Source organism: Ptychodera flava, chromosome 21 (assembly GCF_041260155.1).
Source record: "Ptychodera flava strain L36383 chromosome 21, AS_Pfla_20210202, whole genome shotgun sequence".
NCBI lineage: Eukaryota > Metazoa > Hemichordata > Enteropneusta > Ptychoderidae > Ptychodera > Ptychodera flava.
Genome location: NC_091948.1, coordinates 3892657 through 3913762, shown reverse-complemented (window position 1 = coordinate 3913762; position 21106 = coordinate 3892657). Strand labels below are relative to the sequence as shown.

The following is a 21106-nucleotide window of genomic DNA, read 5'->3' as shown; positions in this document are numbered from 1 at the left end:
AATACATGCCTTACCGGCCCCGACACGGTACCAAGTGATGGACAATGCCGACATGGGACAGGGGACCCCGGAGGGGACCATGACCAGACCCGTGGACCAGACCAGACTTTCGCAATTCGTTTCCTTCCCAAGCTGGATGAAGAGCGCCCCTGCACGACTGACTTTTTTTCCGTATAAAGGACGCCCTCTAGACTTTCTCCAAGTCTGTGGGCATAAATATCGAAACAGCTACTTGAAGGGATAAACTTCAACAGACTGACACGTAAGTGGTGAGATCGCAAAACTGAAGCAATATACTCTGGCAGGCTGTTGCGTAGATTGTTGGGTAAACGCGATGGCTAAACGAGAGAGAGAAAGGGAGAGACAGGGAGAGAGAGAACCAAAAGCCTAGGACGTTAATCGTTATGTGCACAAGTTGTGCCACCAATGTTCATTACCATGTTAATAATCAAATAAATAAACTTTGATGTAGCATCTACAAAATAACTAAAATTGAAGGAAAGCCATCGATGTAAAATGTTGACTATACAGCAATAATACTATATTGTACACATAAATCAACGTTCCATTATTTTAATAAATCACTAAATCATGTAACTTGAATATTTCAATACTACTTTGAGCCTGATTAATTCCAGACAGTGGTGATAGCTGTACGGACTTCGTCACAATATATCATGGATTAATACCATTAGTATTTTTATCTTTTGATAATTTTCAGTGCTTTTTATAAAGTAAGTGAGACAACTACAGTTCCGTGTTTTACTACATGTTAAAAAAATTGAACCATTCAGTACGAGGCTTTCAACACAGCAGCCTTCATGAACATTTGCATCGTCGTTTGCAGGGTTGTGAGTGAAATATCCAATTAATTTTTATTACATGCCTCGATGTTGGTGCAAATAAGTGCATTGGTTTGAATAGGAACATCCGGGGAGTTAGCGGGCCGTGTAAACGATGTGCGGACCGGTTTCAATAGTTACCTGGTCCGGTGAAGCCCTTCGACGTTTTCGACGTCAAGGACAAGGGTAGACGTAAAACATTCATTGGCGCACTGCTATTTTGACTTTCGTTAAAATCTGTTTAACGCTGGTCGATAATGGTAAAAATGGTTAAGAATGCCCTGCATGTAACTGAATACATACAATCACATACCGTTAATGTGAAGAGGCATGTAATAAAAACATTATTGCCTGAATACATGGGTTATGTGCCCTCTTAGCAGGAGACAATTTGCCCTCCTGGCGTCAGGTGAATTGTCACCTCATAAATGTATTCAGGCAATAATATATAATCTAGACCTGTCCAGTGAAATATTAAATCGATTCAATCTGTTTATGTATAATGGTGCAGGTTATGCATATAGTGTAGGTGATACTTTTTTCAGAAGGCAGAAAGTTAGGCGCAGAAGTTAGGAAAATGTGCAAGATTTTAACAGCCGTTCCTCAGTCTCAGTCACAAAAGTGCCAAACCAGATCATAGTTCCGGGAGGTGTGGGGGGGGGGGGAGGGTGAGAGAGTAAATGATATATCTGAAGCAAAACTGTGACGTCAGTGATTATACTTAGATATGCCTGAATTGTCGCAAAATTATGCCCACTCTACCCGTTTTCAGCATGTTCACTCTCACTTCAGACCTTACCATTCCGAGGAATTCAAACATCATACAATTGTCAATTCAAGGTTGACCAAAAATGACATCCGACTTGATTTGGCTTTAAAATATTATCACAGTGTTCGAGCCCAGCGGACGTTGAACGAAGGATTAAATCGGATTTTAATGCCACACAACCATTCCACAGAATAACCAACAGCTGTTATGGGCAACATGTTACAAAACGAATGCTTTCTTTTCGCCCGTGAGTTCAAACGCCCACCACTACGGTTGCCGGGAACAGTACACATATTTGCTGCTTCTCCAACGGGTAGGTGTGGAACGGCCAGGGTTCGTCTTCAATAGTTTTATCACTGCTAGGGTGTGTTGACGGTCATCATCCAGACTAGACATCCGAATACTGTTCCAACGAATGAAAAGAGGTATGTTATAATTATAGTTTCGCGGATTGTAAATTTCTGAACCAACTGATAAATCATTAAATTCACTGATTCCGTAGTTGCGTTCGGATCGAATATTACATTTGCTGTGTGGGTAAAATCATATTTGTGCTCTTCCCGGTCCAATGGGTGGAGAAACACGCCGTCGCTGTTTAACTAGCCTACAGTGCAATGTATTTGTTCTAGGATTCTATCTAAAACGTTATCCTTTAATTCATGACCTGATCTCGAACATCCGAAATAGCACCATCGCAACTTAACTTAGAGCCATTAAGAATAAAATACACTTTAACATGACAAAAATATGATGTTACTTGGAATCGGTTTATTTTTTCCGCTAGTCAGGTGTTCGTGTGGTACTCAGTCGCATTCTATTTATCCACATTCTATTTATCCATTTTCATAATTTGTCTGTTTTTGTAAGAGCACCAGCGTTTCTGTCAAATTTCAATCGCCTGGACGTGCACACATGTTGTCGACTTAGCGGTCCAAACCGAGTGTGTCTATTGTGACGTGTAAAAGGTGGCGGACACGACACTTATTTGTTATTTCAACTGGCGCGTAATATTGAGCTAGATTTATTGACCGAAAATTAAGTGAATAAATGATTGCATTGACATAATGTGTATTAAAATTATAATTTTTCGCAGTTATGAATTTGGCTTTACCATCAGAAATGTTAATAAGACATGTTACACGGCATCGTCACTGCTACACGACGGAACAAAATACAATGTTTCACTGCAAATGCAGCACAAATTTTCACCCAAGATAAAGCAGATATATATTGCCCATGATCACGAACATCAAAGGTTACAGAAACTGGGCAATGTAAGAGACCACAAATTTATCATCCTAATCAGCCAGCCAAAATGTTTAATTTATATCAAGTTTATTTTGCTCTGGTTGCAAATTTCAGAGTGCACGGATCATCATTTCAGTTTGCGATACCCTCAAGGATCTCAAAGGTCACAGTTATTTTCATCTTTCAGGTACCACCATGCGACGTCCGGTGAATTAGTAAGTGATCCTGCGGAAGTTGACGAAGACTCGCCGAACCGAAAGATTCATCGAAAAACCTCACCAGTCCGCTATAATGGTGCGAAGGGGACCTATTCTCTGTGTGATGGCGCTGTTGTCGCTGTCGGCTGTCATCAATCTCGGGTTTTACATGTCGGTGACGCAAAAGATATCGTTTCCTTCGTCTGATGCGAAAGGGTACATCTTCACGGACGTCGGGCAACTTTGGAAATACGGGCAGACCGTGAAGAACGCAACCGCCAACAACGTCAATTCGCTGCTCAAATACGGCGGGAATGTCCGCGACGCAACCGCCGGAAAGGTTCATGAGATACTGAAGCAAGGAGGGATCGCGGACAACCCAACAGTGAAAAAGATTTATGAACAGTTGTTGAAGTCATCCAGGGTGGTGCATCACACGACAATGAATAAAATATACGATCTCTACAATCAGTTCAAGTCAAAACTCTGGCAGGAAGAGGGTGGTAACATAGCAGGGAAAGATTTTGAAACGGATATCAAGGACGAATTTGTCGAAATGGTGCAGAATCTGACAAGATTGGACCTTGCTTTAGAAGATGATGAGGATGAAGCAGCGATTGAAAACTCAACCTTTTCTTTAGATGATATCGCTGATCAGCTTAACGGAAGTACGCGCGTATCTCCCGTTCCTCAACTTGAACCCAGTATCACCGATGTCGTACAGCCATACTATAGACTGTCCCTGAACATCGCCCGATATTGGAATGAAAGTCAAATCGTGTATAACAGAGTGGACGGGTGTGGCAGTCGGACTCTGCTCGCGATAATCGGCATTTTGTCTTACGAACACGATTACCATAGTATTTGGAGCCGGGTGTGGACAGCGTACAACGTCTCCGAATCAAGGCAAAGATCACTCGCCAGGGTCATTAGTAAACAGCCTCAGCCATACATATTCAACCGACATTTGTACTACATAGATTTTGCCAAATTCGGGGTAGAGCAGCTACGGTACATAAATCTCATCCGGGAACCGTTGCCGCGCTTCATGTCTGGGTACAATTCCAAAACATCGGACGTTTCAAAGGCGCAGTCGATCCGGAGGAGGGTTACCATAGCAACGAAGCGGGACTCGAGGAAGCTCTCAAAGATTGCTTGCTGAAAGGCGATCCAAAGTGTAGCCAAGAAAGTGCCTTTCAGATTATACCATATTTCTGCGGACAAGAACCGGAATGCCGTTCTCCAAGTCGCTGGGCTTTGGAGAGAGCTAAACGACATGTGACAGAAAAATACATATTTGTCGGTATATTGGAAGATTTTGAGGATTCTCTGCGTGTATTTGAGCTATTGCTGCCCCAATTCTTTGAGGGCGCACTCAAGGTATACAAGACCATGATATCCGGGTTGAAGAAATACGAAGATTTCCAAGTTGACACAGATTTCAAATCTGACGTGACGTCAGTCGACACCTTAGCAGAAATGAGCGCGAGGTTATCTCTGGAGTATGAATTTTACAATTTTGTCAGAACACGGATGGAAATCATTAAAACACAACTGCAGATTGAATGAGGCCACGATGAGTTGCAATCTGTATTCTTCAATCCCTTCAAAGCTCGTCACAAGCCACAAACTTCCCAAAGTCGTTGCTAGCTGTCACTTTTCTATGATCGATTTTGTCTCGTTTTCATGTTTTTTGCTGATGTTCGTTCAAAGGACAATTTTGTGTCTTTTCTGATCATCCTGCCCCAAAGGTTGTTTTGGGTGACAAATATCTATTTTTGTCTACTAACTGCCGGTGTCTTTGGTTGTCAGAGGTCTACCACCATGACGTATTTCTCGATGATGTCATTTCTGGAACATACCATGAACCACGCCCTTGGAATATACCTGGAAGTATATCACGAGAAAATGTCTATCGACAATTCCAAGACTCTCTTAGATTCATACAGAATAATAACACGACTTATACTTCTCATTTTGAATAACATCATACATAATTTACTTCTTATCCTGAATAAAAATAAACAAACTAATGATAACGATTTCTTTCTTTGGGAGAAAAGCGTAGACAGTGATAGATCACAACAAAGAACTATCGATCCATTGTGATTAATATTGTAAGTGAAGTGGCTGAGAATGACAAAGGTTTACTGAACTGAAACCACGATTGAAATAACTGCTTCCGGTGTGTTACGCAACGTTGCATCGGGTTTATTCAAGCGTTTTTTAATCATAAAAGAGGATTTGAACTAGGGTACTAATATTCCTGCAATTACGTGTCAGCGCAGTTCGCTGGTACGTAATATTCATTTAATGTTTTCGAAAATTATAGAAGGTTTTGCCACTTCCATTATTTGCGCGCGCGCGCACACACACACACACACACACACACACACACACACACACACACACACACACATATATGTATATATATATATATATAATATATATATATATATATATATATATATATATATATATATATATATATATATATATATATATATATATATATATACCAGCCCTGACGTGTGAATAACGGACGAGTCTTACCCTTTTGAATACATGTTCTGTTCTATAAAATCTAAAATAGGTTGTACTACCATAGACAAGCGGGAAAACTATATTTAGTTATGATAAATGCATCGTTGTGACAAAGGTATCGAAGTATATACTGTCAATGAGAAATGGCGACAGCTGTTGTGTCCACACAATCACTTCTTTTATCACGTAATCACTGCCGAAACGTGGAATACCACACAACTAAAATTCATTTTGTCCGAGGTGGAACACAGAAAAAAGGCAGGACAGTTGTCATTTTTTATATTACAACAGAAAAATAATCACCATCTAATTGTTCATATTTATTGACGTTTTCCCCTGAAATGATACATATCTTCGATGGCGACGATTGGACGGTGGAAGATCAACGGTTTACTGTTTGTATAAATTAACATCGTTAATTTCCCGCTTTGATTATTTGCTCGTCTAAACAAAAATCTTTAATATCAAAATTCATACAATGTTCATTTTAAACGATTATAATTTCATTCGTATCCCACAACCTGGTGATAGAACGTCCGCCATGCTGAGAAGTGGTCGAGTAAATGACTCGCTTTACGACTGATCATTATTTGCTCCAATTTCAACATGTGTGGACTGTACACGAGGCTATCTCTCCGTAACAGTTTTCTTATGAAGGACGTGGTGTTCTTTCATCAAGATACAAAATTAGACCATCCCAAACAAGAAGCACAGACAGTAACGCACAGACAAGGAGAAAAATAGTCTTTTTTCTGTATGAACCACATCGGAAGTTGCAAGTGGCGTGTCCCAAGCCACTGTGTAAATGAAGTAGAGTTAATTTGATTTCGACTGTGAAGTGTACCTTTGTCTTTCTGCTTGACTTGGGTTTCACGTAAAAGGATAAATTGCAGTACAGACGATATCGCTGAGAACGTGTGGGTTGGTTAACCATGCCACAACACAACTACCTGTTGATTCATGGTGGTAGGGGACGCTTCACAAGTCTATTGATAACAAGGAAGATACTAGTATATTAGACTAAGATGGAATCATGATGATTTATGGTCTAAATTATGTCTTCCCTTCTCCCTTTTTAACGAATGACAGCCGTTTTTAGAATACGTAAGATCTTTAGAAATTAACGTAAAAAGTGTTCTAATAGCAATCTTATACTTGAAAGTACGCATGTGCATGACAAGTTGCAACCTTTGGCTTTTACAGTGTTCTTATAAAAGACACATGCGACGAAATTTGTTCAGAAGCGATGGGAATTGTGTGTCGGTCTCTAATCTGTGTTCTTGCATTAGATATGCACTCTACCATAGACCGTATCCTGTAGGGTCTATGACTCCACACATACTTTACAGTACGCCCCTAACGTTTGTTGTCGGGAGATGATAAGTATAGCGCCATTCCTAGACTTGGTTCAAGTCTGTGATTTGTAAATGTTTGAATTGGGTAAACGCGATGATTTGTGTTCCGTTTTCATGTGAAACGCGTAAGTGGGTTGAACGCTATACAGGGGAGTTTCTCCCGGAATCCGGCGGAAACTAAGGCCAAAGTAATTAAATTCTTTGTTTTGCGTCCCCACCCGCCTAGGTTTATAAGGTTTCCATGAAAAACACACACAGTGTATTTGAATAGGAAATTTTAGGACATGACCGCTTAGCTTTTCTGAACGAAAATTTTGTTACAATTTGTTATTTGCTGCAATCAAATTACATTGTGTTAATTTTCTTGTGTGTGTTTTTTAGCCGCTTAGACGCGTACCTTTTCCAATTTAGAGTGAACGCAAAACAAAGAATTTAATTACTTTGGCCTAACTCATGACTGCGCAGACTCAAATGTAACGCATTCAATCGCTAGGAAAATCTGGCTTTGGCTGCCAAATTCCAAATAGGTTTGTATGAAAAAAGGAGAGACACATTAGAAACTACTGCAAATGATTTTATTTTTAGAAATTCACAGACTTGAACCAAGTCTACGCCATTCCTTCCAACTGAAACTATGGATTTCTATTCGTTCTATGCTACATGTTACAAAACTTCAGATAGAATTTAGAAGTTCACAAATTGAATAAACACTCTCTTCTCACAGTGTCCGTCGCTTTCTTCACATCAAGTAAAGTATGGACTAAGCCTGCATGGTCCGATATTTTCGTTTACACTGGAAGTAAATAAACCGACGATATAAAACATCGGTTACAGAAGCAGAGCGGAGCAGATTGTTGTTCGATAGCAACTTTTGCATGTCAGTCTGAAGTCAGTCCGAAGCCATGAAAGGCCTGTTGTCAATCTTTTGAAATATGCTGAGATTGTCTGCTGCATGCTGAAGCACGCAGTTCCGGCTTCAGAGGACGTATTTCATAGCCTTCGTCATCTATTGTGTTGTATCCTTGGTGACAGGCGCACTGACACCATGTGACGGCCCTTCCAATTGATGGCTTACGCAACAGTTCTCCATTTTCTCCAATTTAATAGCTTTCTAATCGCCTGAATTGTGTGCAAGGGACAAGAGAGGGCTTACAGAGTTAGCACCAATCCAACCACTTTGTAAATATCTGGTACTTTTTTCGTTTGTGTTTTGTTTGCGATCCTTCTGAAAAGGTCACGCACCCAGATCGATCTTCGGGTTAGGATGTGAAGTTACTGATGTCGATATAAAACGTCAAAACGTCAAGACATAGGCTTACTTGAACCTGAATATATTTATGGTGAGTACATCTACTGTTCATTTCACCTGAAGTTGAATGCATAAACACGCCGCAAGGGAACAGGCGACACTTCACGATCACAGCATAGTGTACCAGATACATGCCTTATAGCATTTCAACAAACATAATTGAAATTGTTAAAGATGGAGTAGGACTTAATAAACGATGATCACAGGCTAGGACAAAGGGTAGTAATTGAACTTTGGGCACAATGGAGTTCAAAGTAATTCGCAGCGATGCGCTAGAGACGGTGAAATTGTCGTCACTCTGTTGTACAGTCTTTTACTTGGAGTTCATCAAAGTGCTCAAAGACAATGCCCTATCATCTCGGCGACTCTCCAAATTCAAGCTTTAATGTTGACCTTCCCACCGATTTCAACCTTTCGCTTTTTTAGGCTTCCTCCTTCGCCACCTGTTCACAAGATGACGTAACACGCCAGCTATAAAACACAGAAAGGCGAGAGTAGTCGTGAATGTTAATTAACTGACACAAACGTTGAATAGAGTCAATCAAGCATGACAGTAGGATACACTGAAATATTTCCTAAGAAAATTCAGCAGGGAAACTCTAAACACTCGCGGTCATAGGGGCTATTTTCGGCTTTGGAGTCGAAACCATGAACAATGATTATTTTCTTGACTCTTGATCCACGAGGTAGGAGTGTGTGTGTGTGAAAAAGATAAACAGAGACAGAAAGATAGACAGAGATCGACATACAGAGACAGAGAGGGGGGTATATGTAGATTCAGTGAGGATGGGATTTAAACACACAGATTCACAGTGAGTTTACATATCTTAGCCTGTTTTGCCCTTAATACATGAGATATTTTAAAGAGGTCACTGCAGTACCAAGGAAATTTTGTGTGAAGTAAGTAGTTCAAGCGTTGGTTTTCTGCTTCTCTGCTTTCCATCAACAACCATGTGTGTGTATACTAAATCTCGCAGACGTGACCCAATCGTGACGTCATGGCATCATTTTCATGTGTGAAACCGCCCACTGAGTTTTTGGTCATCATAAAGTGACCTAGCTGTTATTACTAGGAACAATTACAAATTACAAATGCAGATATGGTAACAACGGCGTAACCGTGGCACCGGTCCGGCATGCATCGCGCAGACACCTTCTTATGTCGGCACGAAATTTTGTTGTACCTTAACGACTATCATGAACAGAATACAAATGAATGTGATAGTGCAAGAAAAGACCAAGCAGGGAATGGCTGTGATTGGGTTTCGTAACACCATATTCTCAGTTCTGAATCAGTGGGTAGACATGCTCGCAACGTGTCGAAGAATGCCACCAATTCCACCGTTGGTTCCATCAATAACAATAGCTTTTATCATAACCTGTTGGGTATTCAATTTAGCGCACTCCTTTGAAAATAACATTTGACGAAAATAAATAATATTTGATGTAAATCCGGTTGTTCCGCATCTAAAGAGAATATTTAAACGTATCGTGAATTTAGATGGCTTCCATTGTGAACAGTTACAGGGAATATAAACGAATATACAACAGTATCTATCGAATGTATGCGGAGTATATGGCATTTCAGGTAATTTTCATTATTACATTGTCTTCGGAGAGTAACATTCATGAGACATATATACGTGGGCACTTGTGTTACGGTCCAAAGACCAAAGTAATAAGTTACCTGGCAACCCGCACGAACCCAGGCAACTTAAAAGGAAACTGGAACCGAACCACGTGAGTAGAGCAATAATCTATGTGTATACTTATATGTTAAAAACTCGGCTGTCGTGTCTGCAGGACAATATTTGTAGATGAAAGTCTGTATCGGTTGTTTCACGAACGGATGTAAGTATTCTTTCTGATTTAACGTCTTGTAAGCCAAGTTTGTATGCTTTTTTGTGTGATATTCCATATAGCGAACGAATTCTTTGATGTTGACTGGGTTGGGTTGGATCATATTGCACAGTTGAACAAAACATGGAAGGTGCAACAATTTGGTATACAACTGTTTGTCGTTGGTATGCCATTGTTTGGACAATGAGGACCCATAAAGCGGGTTAGAGCCAGGAGAGTGACGTTTCACTAGAGCTGATGTAGGTATTTCAACAAGTCTGCGTCAACATTTAAAAGCTGCACGAACCCTTAGACAAAATTCGACTTTTCATACAAATTTCATCTCAAGTACATCCTCACATTTGGAGGAATGTGGTCGAGTTAACTTTTTTGAATGCCTGACATGGTGTGAGTCACAATTAGACTTGGGCTCCTGTATAAAGATCTTTTTGTGTGCAAGTAAGGCTTACAATCATAAATTTCTGTGTATTTTAGTATGTTGAACATGAAATTAATGTCTGTGCATTTCAGTACGTTGAACATGATATGTCTTGGTCTTGCGCGAGCGCCCCTTCATGGTGCCGGCGCTACCAGAATAAAAAGAAAACGCGTCGTTTGTGTTGTTCTGGGTCCTGCAATGTGCGTGTTGAAATCTGTACAACAATAGATAGAAAGGTGTTCACGACTAGAATTACTCTCAGCATGATTGCAAACGACAGAGCTCCTATTCTCTTCCGATTTATAACTGGGGTGAAAAAAGTAAGAAGTCCTCTCCAGAGTGGCTCAAAATATAACTTCATACGACATCGGAATTTCATCTGTACATTAACCTTATGCCTTCATATTCATGTTAGTGAATGTGGCTGCCGACTCCAGTCCAGTTACCAATCACTGACAATGAATTACCCTGAAGATCAGTTGAAACTGCATGACTGGTGTTACGACTATCAGTTTGGTCTTGCTTGGTTACGAGGCGAAGTTAAAATCGGCTAGAAACCGTTTCTCGGGATGGGTTACAAGTAGTGATAAAAGAAATCGAATTCATCAAAGAATTTTAGAAATATATGCCATTGCTCTCTACAGAGAAAAAGATTTAGGGCAAATATCAACTCCTTGGCATAAGAGGATGTGAAACGGCTTATTTCAAGCCAATCAGCATTTGTGGTCTAACTCATGATTCACCTCTTTTGAGACTTACAGGAGTTGCAAAAATGGTAGTCTAAATTTCCATTGTGTGAAAGTGTAACAGGCGTGCGCTGAGAGAGAGAGAGAGAGAGAGAGAGAGAGAGAGAGAGAGAGAGAGAGAGAGAGAGAGAGAGAGAGAGAGAGAGAGAGAGAGAGAGAGAGAGAGAGAGTGAGTGTTTGTGTGTGTTCGTCATGACGGTTTGAGATATATAGTCTGGCATGATGAGCCTCTGTTTGCCATTTGCAGGTATTGGTTGATTTGGTGTATCTGTCGCATATCAAAGATGGCGCTTTCAGCCTACTTTCGGTCGCACACCTTTATACCAACAAGAAAAAATGCAATTTCTTTTCCTCTGCGTGCTTTCACAATCATAACATTTTGCAAAGTCTGTTCACCGTCATATAAATAACGAAGAATCAATTAATCGAGCGCGTGGCAGGTTATGAAAGACCGGATAAAACCGTACCATTGTCACTAAGTAGTCAGATCAACAACGGATCATGCCTGTAATAAACATTCCTTTTGTTTTCATAAGTACTTGAACCGTTACCCGCAAGTGTTGTATTGATTTAATATGCTTGGCAATATTTCAAAGTTTTTGTCATAACACATGTTACAACAGGAACTATAAGACAGGTCTCGAAGAAAAATTTCGGTCGTTTATTAACTTTAAGTTTCCCGTCTGATCCGAGTCGTATAATATATGTTGTGGCCAACCCTACAGCTGACTTTGTATACACGTTTCTCTCAGCTGAATATCGTCTGGTTATATTTGAGGCATGACGTAAACTTCTTTTCGCATTCGTTTACTTTGCTCTTCGCATTTTATTTGAAATATTTAGGTAACGACAGGACATGTATACACGTCTAGTATTACAACTAGATTTGGGGCAACACGCTGTGTCGTGGCAGTCACTCCTGAACCGATTGGGCCAGAATTCCTTCGAAACACGTTGAAGGAAAGCCGTTGAAACACATACATCTGCCTTTCGTAAGACGCCATTTTTAATTGTTGGCGACAACCTTGTGCCCAAGTCATCATGGACAGGATTTTACCAAGTGATGTCATACTGACAGAAATCCACGAAGAGTTCTATTAATACGGTTACGAAAAGATAATCCGTTGTATTTATGATTTTTAAACATGTCGTTGTGCAAATGAGAAATCAAATTTTTTAATTCACTAATATTAATTGATAGAACAATAACATAATATGGTCACAGCAGTATAGTTGTAGTGGCAACGGTTGCAGCGGTGGTCGATTTTTAATCGTTATGTTTAAAGCCGCACTTTTCAATCCCAGGTTCTCGAATTAGTGGAGTTCTCCTCCCAGTCAAACATTTGGCCAGTACGATGTTTGATTTCTATGACATTGATTACACAAACTGATCTCAACCTTTTGTCACATTTTGCTAATCCTGCAAACAGAGTTTATACAAGCGTTTGATTGACAGTCGGTTCAAATCGCCAACGGTCATTGATTCCCCACCACAAACGCTTGAATTTCCTAAAAAATTGTCTTCCAGTCGCGTTAGACTTTGAACATAACCACAGAGTTCGATCGGCAGCAACTTCGCGCTGACCGCTTAGCAGTCTGTCTGTGTTTTTTTGCGGCCGGGAAAACCCAAAAAGTGGCATTTTCTGGAGCGTGTGCCCGCATGTTGCCTGTTTGGTGTCCACTTACACAATGAATGCCGCCATAGCTTCGCGTCCTTTTAAAGGGAGGCTACGCCTTTAACTATTGTTGTTATAATCTTCAGTATGTTAAAATTGTTGCTACTCTTGCTTCCACTCCATATGATATATGTTTTTCATTTTTCGAAAAAATTGCCGCGACTTGAAAGTAAAGTTTCCCATATCCAAAAGATCCAGAGTAAATAATGTTTAATATTTCGGCTGTTCTTGAAGAAAAATGAAAGAGGTAAAACGATAATGAATAACTAGAAATGAACTTATCCATCAGTAAAAAGATCATTAATCACATGAAAATATGAATACATAGAAAATGCTCGAACTACAGAGTAAAAACGGTTTTTCCTTACTGAGACCTTATCAATATTCGGTGGAAAACTGAAATCGTCGTCACGTGATATTCAATATATAACAGTTCCTTCCGAAGATATTTATGATTTTTCGATTACTAATTTGTGTGTGCCCTACCTTGTCACAACAAAATGTTTAAAAAATATCTTTCTTCGAATTCTCTACTAGCTTCTCATTTCACAACAGCCATTGCCGTCTTCCCACGCAGACTGCAAATTTATTTTTGAGTCTCTTCAATTTACTTATAGGCTGCAGAGTCTACAGCAGTGTTCATTCCTTGCATGTTCACCCGGAATGTTTACCTTACACCTTAGTTACTAATAGCCTAACCTGATATCCATCGGAGACACGTCCCTTTTTATCATAGAAAGAGAGGGAGATAACATTCGTTAACAGACTAGCCAAGTATTTTATGTTTATACATGGACCCTCGAAGGGTCTATGGTGTATGGTTACTCGGCGTTGTATCTGTTCCGTTTTGTTGGTGTTCACACCATCCCTACATGTTTACGTAATGAACACACGACAGATTTCGCCGAAAACTTATTCCTTATCGCTTCAAATAGACTTTAATCAAGTCTCGAGCATGATTAAAGTGAAAACAACAACAGTCTTGATATATATGCAATCACTAAAAAGGGGCTGCCATTCAAGAATTATAATAGGTATATATTTTTTCCGGGGAAATTGTGAGTACAAATCCACGATCATGAAAATAATTCCATTTTAATTCGAATCCCGGAGAAAATGATAAAAACCTGCCCGTCTTACCCTTTAATTTTCCAGGACACGATATAATAATTAGAATGGACTGACTGAACCGTAAGCAAATAAAGATTTAGTATAAATGGTTGAGATGACTAAACGTTTCGAATACATGCACAGACCTTTTTTTTTGATTGATTGATTTATTTAGCACTTAAAAAAATAACCATACAGTACAAACAAGAAAAAAGACAAAGACAGAAGTGCTGGGATAACACAGAAAAATTAAAAAACTTATTTCCACTGTGGTCCCACGAAAAATAAAATATCAAGCAAATCGGCACGACAACATTTAATAAAAAACAAAATCATTTTGCTCACGTTGAATCATTGCTTCATAAAAGTACGTCTTTAACTTTCTTTTAAACAGAGAATTTGAAGTAATACTCTGTATATTTCTTGGAACTTTGTTCCATTCAACACTAGCTGTATATACAAAACTATTCTGATAAAACCGAGCCCACCTTGAATAAAAATAGAATAGGGTCCTGATCTCGTTCTATGGACATGACTGTTAAAAATGACCTTCGAAGTCTGCGGTTTCATTACATGGAAAGGGTTTTTTCTGTATGTGGACAAAATGTTGTTATGACTGAGGTGACTGTGATTAACTTTTTAACAGTTTGCTAGGATTTTATGCCTCCAAGGTATAATTACAAGTGAGATGTCGAATTTTTTACAGTTTGTGTTTTCGTCGAGGAAATCGATATCGATTGTGTCCTCGTAGGGTAAACACGGAGCGACACGACAATACCGGGAAATTAGAAGCAATTTGTTTCTCTGAACGAAGATTTTGCACATTTGCCCTGATTTACTTCCTCTATATCTTGCAGGAGAAAAGCAGTACTTTTAAGTTTAAAAACCAATTTTATTAAAGTTTTCCTAAAGCAAAGTGTTATCAAAAGTTTGACGCTTTCGTTTCCGAGATTTGGACTACCTAAGAGAAAAAAAAAGAGTATGAGAACTGAGTAATTCAATCATTTCAGCATGTCCTTCTCATTTCAGATGCATTGAAATCCATAACAGTATTCAACATCAATTGCGATACTTGGAAACTCTTTCACCGAAGACGTAGCACGTGATGGATCAACCATTGGTGAAACGCTACAGATCACTGGTCGTCTTGTTCTTTGTGACCTCGTTCAGGGCTGTTTTAACGCAGACTACGGTATCCAGATGCGGGTCAGAAGAGCTCTCCGACTTCAACTTCACTGACGTCACTACTTCGTCGGCAAACATCTCCTGGTACGAGCCTACTTCAAACTGGATCGCTAACTTGTCATCAATTGTCAACTACAACATCTCCTACGTGGGAAGGTACCGTGGGGTTAAGAGGATCGACGATGAAGTGTCTGTACCCGCGGACGAGCCCAGATGGCAGGCAGTGACTGGTCTATCCCCGTGGCCGACTCAGTTTCTAGTTTGCTTGAAGATAAATTACATGGAAAACGGTAGTTTGGTAACCGTGAATGGCGAGAACGGCTGTGCAACCCTGTGTACTAAATTGGACCATTTTGACTACTTCGCCATCGCCGCCATGAGCTCAGGCGGAATGCTCATCTTGTGTTTGCTGTTTAGTTTTGCATGCGCTGCCAAGTTCAAGGACCCTTACGAGATGAGCACGGAGGAAATTACGGAAATGAACAGGGCCAAGAAAATGAATGCCAGAGCACATAAGAGACACAACAAGGTTAAAAATGCATTTATATAATGCAAAGGTGAAGAGTGATGACTTTTTCTAACACAGCCACCGCCACTACAACCATTATACCGCCGCTGTTGTGACATCTAGAATCAATTTTTTAATTGTTCCAAGACGGGCTGGACATTCTCTCATAAATTACATGTAGGTCTACATGAAATGATTATTCTAGGCGGAAACGATCTTCTATAAACGTGTTTAACGAATCGGATGTACACCCACAGGAGGAAAACGTTCGATGCGACAGAAACACTAGTTCCTTTCATCACACAGTAAATGCAATCGTTCTCGGTTAATGTAAAAGCTACTGACATCAATTTCACGATGCTGAAGTTATTTTCGTATTCGTTTTCTTATTCGTTTTCGTATTCGTATTCGCATTCGTATTGGAGTCACTGACAGAAAATGTTATTTTTAGTCCAGGTTTCAGGTATGAAACGTGCAATATACGATATTTACTGAGGTTTAAATATTGTGATAATTTGATTCGTAATTTCATCTGCCAAATTTGGTTAAATTTACATAAATTTGCATTTGTAGATTTTAAAGAATTTTGTTCACCTCATTTTATTTGAAAAAAACATACTTAAATCGGTTGGGATCTGGTGAGGCAGCATCTTCGCTTGCCATGTCTCTTGACCGGGCAGCTGGATGCACCCCTAAATCAGGTGGTCAGTGCCAAGTAATGGGACTCGTGAGAGCGGATGCAAAGGAGCTGCCCTGGACTGTACCATCGTTTTGCGGGGAGGGCAGATTTTTGTGAGGCGCTGCAAAACGGGTGACTGTTGAAAGCTATGATGAACGGGGGACTTGTCCAGGACAACCATCTAATAAAAAAATGTGAAAACTGTTATATCCGGTCATCCTTTTGGGACTCACTTTAGAATACTAATATCCATTTACAATTTGTATTTCAAGTATTTTACTTCATTTTGACATGGCTCTACGTAGACCTGAAATAAATTTATAATAACAATACAATACAATACTTTACAAAACTTAGTGAGTGCGGTAAGGCAAAAATTACAAAATTGCAAGTTACGACAAAGTTGTACGTGCTGCTACAGGGTAGAAAGTAACAGAAATCAATCACAATAGGTAGTTTAACTTTCAGAGTAAAGATGTGAGCAATAATAACATAAAACCGGACCGACCGATAATTCACGTATTACATTCAATCAGGGCTCAAAGTAGCGACCATTTTCAGTCGCATAGGCGACCAAATTTTATGAGATTGCGACTGAATTTTTTTCAAGACATTTCTCCATACCGTATACGTGATCAAATTGTATTCGCTCAGTGTTCACGGAGCATTGTCCCGAAAGGCCGCGACCCCAAAATACGCATTGAATAAGCATAGCCGTTGAGCGGAGTTACTCAAAGGTTTGAGCGCGTTCTCTCCACTGCATGCACTGCACAGCGCTGCCAATGTGTCTGCTGATGTTATCTTGAATGATCTGTCAAAATATCCCAATCCAATCAAGTATCAGAAGCAGTTTTAGTGCTGTCACATCATTTCAACTGAACCAATCATAATCCCAGCATAAAATGTCATCAAAATATAGCTGACAAGGGAAAACAAGCAACCAGTAACTGCAACATGTTTCATGCGTTCACGTGCGTAATGAATATTTGCGTTAGTGGCATGTGACCGGCTAGACCATTTCCGGAAATCGTCCTTGGAAAGCAGATGAAAGCATCGATTTCATCAAGCTTGGACTAGATTAGCATGTTTCATAAAGGTTCTTGTTTTCAGCTAGATCTAAATAGCAAGCAACTTTGTTGAAATATCATGGCAAATCTGCCTGGTAGCGACTGCAATTATGTAGAACAGACCATGGATGTAAAAACTTCCATGAACAGACCATGGATGGGACTGTGGCGATGACCTCAATGACCCGAGCGAGTTCGATACACGCCACAAGTACCGCTGCGATATCACAGCTAGGATTCAATGCGCATATACGTTTGAGTTTTGTTCTCTTGCCTACAAAATATCTATCGAAAGTTGATAGCTGCTGCATTTCTATTCAGAGTTTTTGTTGAAAAAAGTAGCTATCTACGGCTAGCGGCTTGATTGGTCCCCCAAAATAGTACTGCTGAAAGTTTTGGGAGTGACCTGCAGAACGGAGTTGTAGAGCAGGGCAAACTGCGTAACACTAAAACTGGATCGCACAGTAACAAATGACGGAAACCGATTGAGCCAGTTGCGACAGCTACTAGACTAGCTGAAGCCTATTTATCATAGAATACAGGTGTTTCTCGATATTTCGCGATACAAATTAATTTCCATGCATTCTGGTGTATCTTATCATAACGCAAGTTGATTAACATGTTCTGGCAATGACAGTTGACGCAAACGCAAGGAAAGAAAAAGAGATGGGCCGTACTCAAGTAAAGACTCTGACAACAGCTCACACATTAATTTAATCTTTATTAGGGAAACTAATGTACCGATCGGGACATAGGCCTATGATGCCATTTTATTCATCTCGTTTTCCTTTGCGACAGCAGTCTAAATATAGCATGTCATATATATATAATTTTTAAGGTTTTCGTGACACTACAAAAGCCTCTGATATTTTCAAGGTCCAAGGTTTGCCCCTAGAATTTCGACTTATGGGCATGCGATAACGTTGAGCCCTGCATTCACTGTCGTTATGACGATCACTTTCTCAGAGATATCAGTTTAAAACAAGAAAATTACCTTTTAAGTTTACAATTCGTCAAATTGGGCGGGTCAGCTGAATTTCCATTATCGATACTAATGATGTCAACAGAATGTTGAAGTTGGTTGTTGTGATAGAAGTTAATACGAAAACGAATACGAATACGAATACGAAAATGATGTTTGTTTAAAAAATCTTTCCTCCAAAGACTACTGGCCCACAGGCGCTAATAGTTTGGTAGATTGCTAAATAGATCGATTTTCGGCTCGATCTATCGATCCCGTGGCCAGTATGCCCGCCACTGTAACCTAGTGAGTATTTTGGTTACAATGGCGCGCATATCGACTACGGGATCGATAGATCGAGCCGAAAATCGATCTATTCAACAGACTACCCAGCTGAGGAGTGCCTGTGTACTGGCCGTTTGTTTTTAAAATTTCTCCTCTATTGATAGCAACGATATCTTTCAATCTAGGGCCTAAAAAGATTGGATCTTTTTCAACTTACATTCTCAAATATTGAAGTATTGATATATTGTCATATAAAAAGCACTTTAACTTCTGTAAAGACAGAACTTTTATATAATACGTACGAAATTTGGACTAAAAATAAAAAATTTTGTCAGTGACTCCAATACGAATACGAATACGAATACGAAAACGAATACGAAAACGAATACGAAAATAACTTCAGCATCGTTCAATTTCTCCTTCGACAGTGGCAAGTGGAAGGTAGACTGTGAGGGCGTGTGCACTGTGCCAAACTAAAGCAGACGAGACTCTATTATACAGTCGAGAGTAAGACATTGCCATCATGATCACTTCACTCGTGGAGACGGATGAGTTCTCATGCGTCTTTGAATACATCCCGTACATTAGTAGTCATATCATGAATACAAATCGTAACAAACCATTATGTTCATGTGGTATCATATCGTGGGATTCTGTTGTTGTTGTTTTTTTGCGTGCATCTGAAGAACTTTCGCCATATCTTTGCAGTTGTAGAATTTCACCTAAACGGAGCAAAACATAAAAATGTTAAGACACATAAATTAGTTGGTTAATAAAAAAAGACCATGTGCATTTCAAGTAAACCAAATCTTTTCTATTCTGATATAATCTTGCCAAATTTAGGCTATACGACGATCCTCCACTTATTTCTTTTCTTTGGACGCCCCGTCTTTCCCCTTCTTTACGCGAATGCAAGTCGAGGTGATACCTTGATGTAAGATGTTTACATTTTTCAGTAGCACTAGCCTGTAAAAATGTGTTCATAAATTGCATTACAATTCACAGTTTCACAGTAGAATTACTGTAAATTGCCATATGAGCTGTAAAACTTGCGATCGGAGCGCTTTATTTTCGTGTAAACATTTCGTATGCGCCTTGAAATTTAAAGTGAAAGACTTAAACTTTTGTTAAAACATTTCCACAAGGAATCGTTGAAATTATACTCTCACCAAATCAACAATAAATAGTAGGGGTCACTGTGCAAAGTTTGGCACTATGGAGAAACAAATTACCTGATATTAATGATATTTGAAATTCAAAATGGCCGCCATCCCTGTATTAACTCTATGGGGGCGGGGGTTCTGTTTTCGAAAAACCTCAAAGAACTTGGAATTAGCCCCAACAAGTGATAGATCAGAAAAGAATGGAAAAAATTTGAGAATCTGAATATCTGTCCCCGAGGCGCATTCTACCCTAATCTACTCATAGTTAATCAGGAGTTATGTGATGCAACAAATTGAACCTAAAAGTGTTTTTATGAAGGGAGTAGGGTGGTGGTATGGGGATGCTCTCGATGTTATCTTTGGAGTCATCTGAAAATTGTTGGTTGTTTTTAAACTTGAAGAAATTTTTTACTAAACGCAGATTGTATAGGCATATAGATAACGGAGGCCCTCGTGCAGCGAGTATACCCTATGCTGTTTACCTAGTATCATTTTATTGAATTGTACAGAAATTTTCCACTTAATAAAACATAAGTCGAATTCTACTTCATGTTGTTGTTTTTTTCAGTTTGCCATGTTTTGCCGTGTATATTGAAGGATATGTAATATCCACCGAGAAAATAAAACCATATAACTGTCTACTTTTCACATTTCCATCGTCTTGATTCATTTTCAAGTGTAAGCTTACTGCCATTCAATGATGAATGTTGAAAAACGGTGAAATGGCGTGAACTGTGGTTGAGTAAAAATATAATCGATTGACAAGTGTTTCTACTTATGCAGCTACGCATATGAGCAGGTCCATGTATGTATGTATGTATGTATGTATGTATGTATGTATGTATGTATGTATGTATGTATGTATGTATGTATGTGTAAGTACATACGCAAGTACAACGTTAGCATGCATCTACCTATCTATCGTCTAAAAATAACGTAAAAATAACTGTCTAGTATAGCTAATAACAATAATATAGTGACAAACACCTAGAATAATACATTATTGCATTATGCAACATTAAATGCATGTATAACCTATACAGTGCCAAACTGTTCAACAGATGTATGTTGTATACACAGTAACATTTGCATAAAATAACTTGCACGTTGCTTTTTTTTTCTGAAACGTTGAAAACATTACATCGAGATTCTGTCATCGACGAATGCCTACGCTACAATTTTCA

At 39.4% G+C, this 21106-nt stretch overlaps 1 protein-coding gene and 1 long non-coding RNA gene across 3 annotated transcripts; both read left to right on the top strand.

Moving 5' to 3' along the window:
• The first annotated feature begins 1855 nt into the window (after window positions 1-1855).
• LOC139121138 (uncharacterized) lies at window positions 1856-5089 on the top strand. Of its 2 annotated transcripts, none has more exons than XM_070685789.1 (2): window positions 1856-2036; window positions 3047-5089. In XM_070685789.1, exon 2 carries the CDS (start codon window positions 3151-3153, stop codon window positions 4216-4218), a length of 1068 nt encoding a protein of 355 aa, XP_070541890.1. In that variant the 5' UTR covers window positions 1856-2036; window positions 3047-3150; the 3' UTR covers window positions 4219-5089. The 2 variants fall into 2 exon arrangements, with proteins under 2 accessions (XP_070541890.1, XP_070541891.1); XM_070685790.1 differs by having other exon boundaries at window positions 1862-2036; window positions 3030-5089.
• A 2626-nt stretch (window positions 5090-7715) lies between these two features.
• On the top strand, window positions 7716-20572 carry LOC139121137 (uncharacterized). The gene is made up of 2 exons (XR_011549233.1): window positions 7716-8295; window positions 15104-20572. It is a non-coding gene; the product is annotated as an uncharacterized lncRNA (long non-coding RNA).
• The last annotated feature ends 534 nt before the right edge of the window (window positions 20573-21106 follow it).

Excerpts from the sequence above, each read along its gene's own strand:
- LOC139121138 (XM_070685789.1), top strand. The coding sequence starts at position 3,151 with ATGGTGCGAAGGGGACCTATTCTCTGTGTGATGGCGCTGTTGTCGCTG.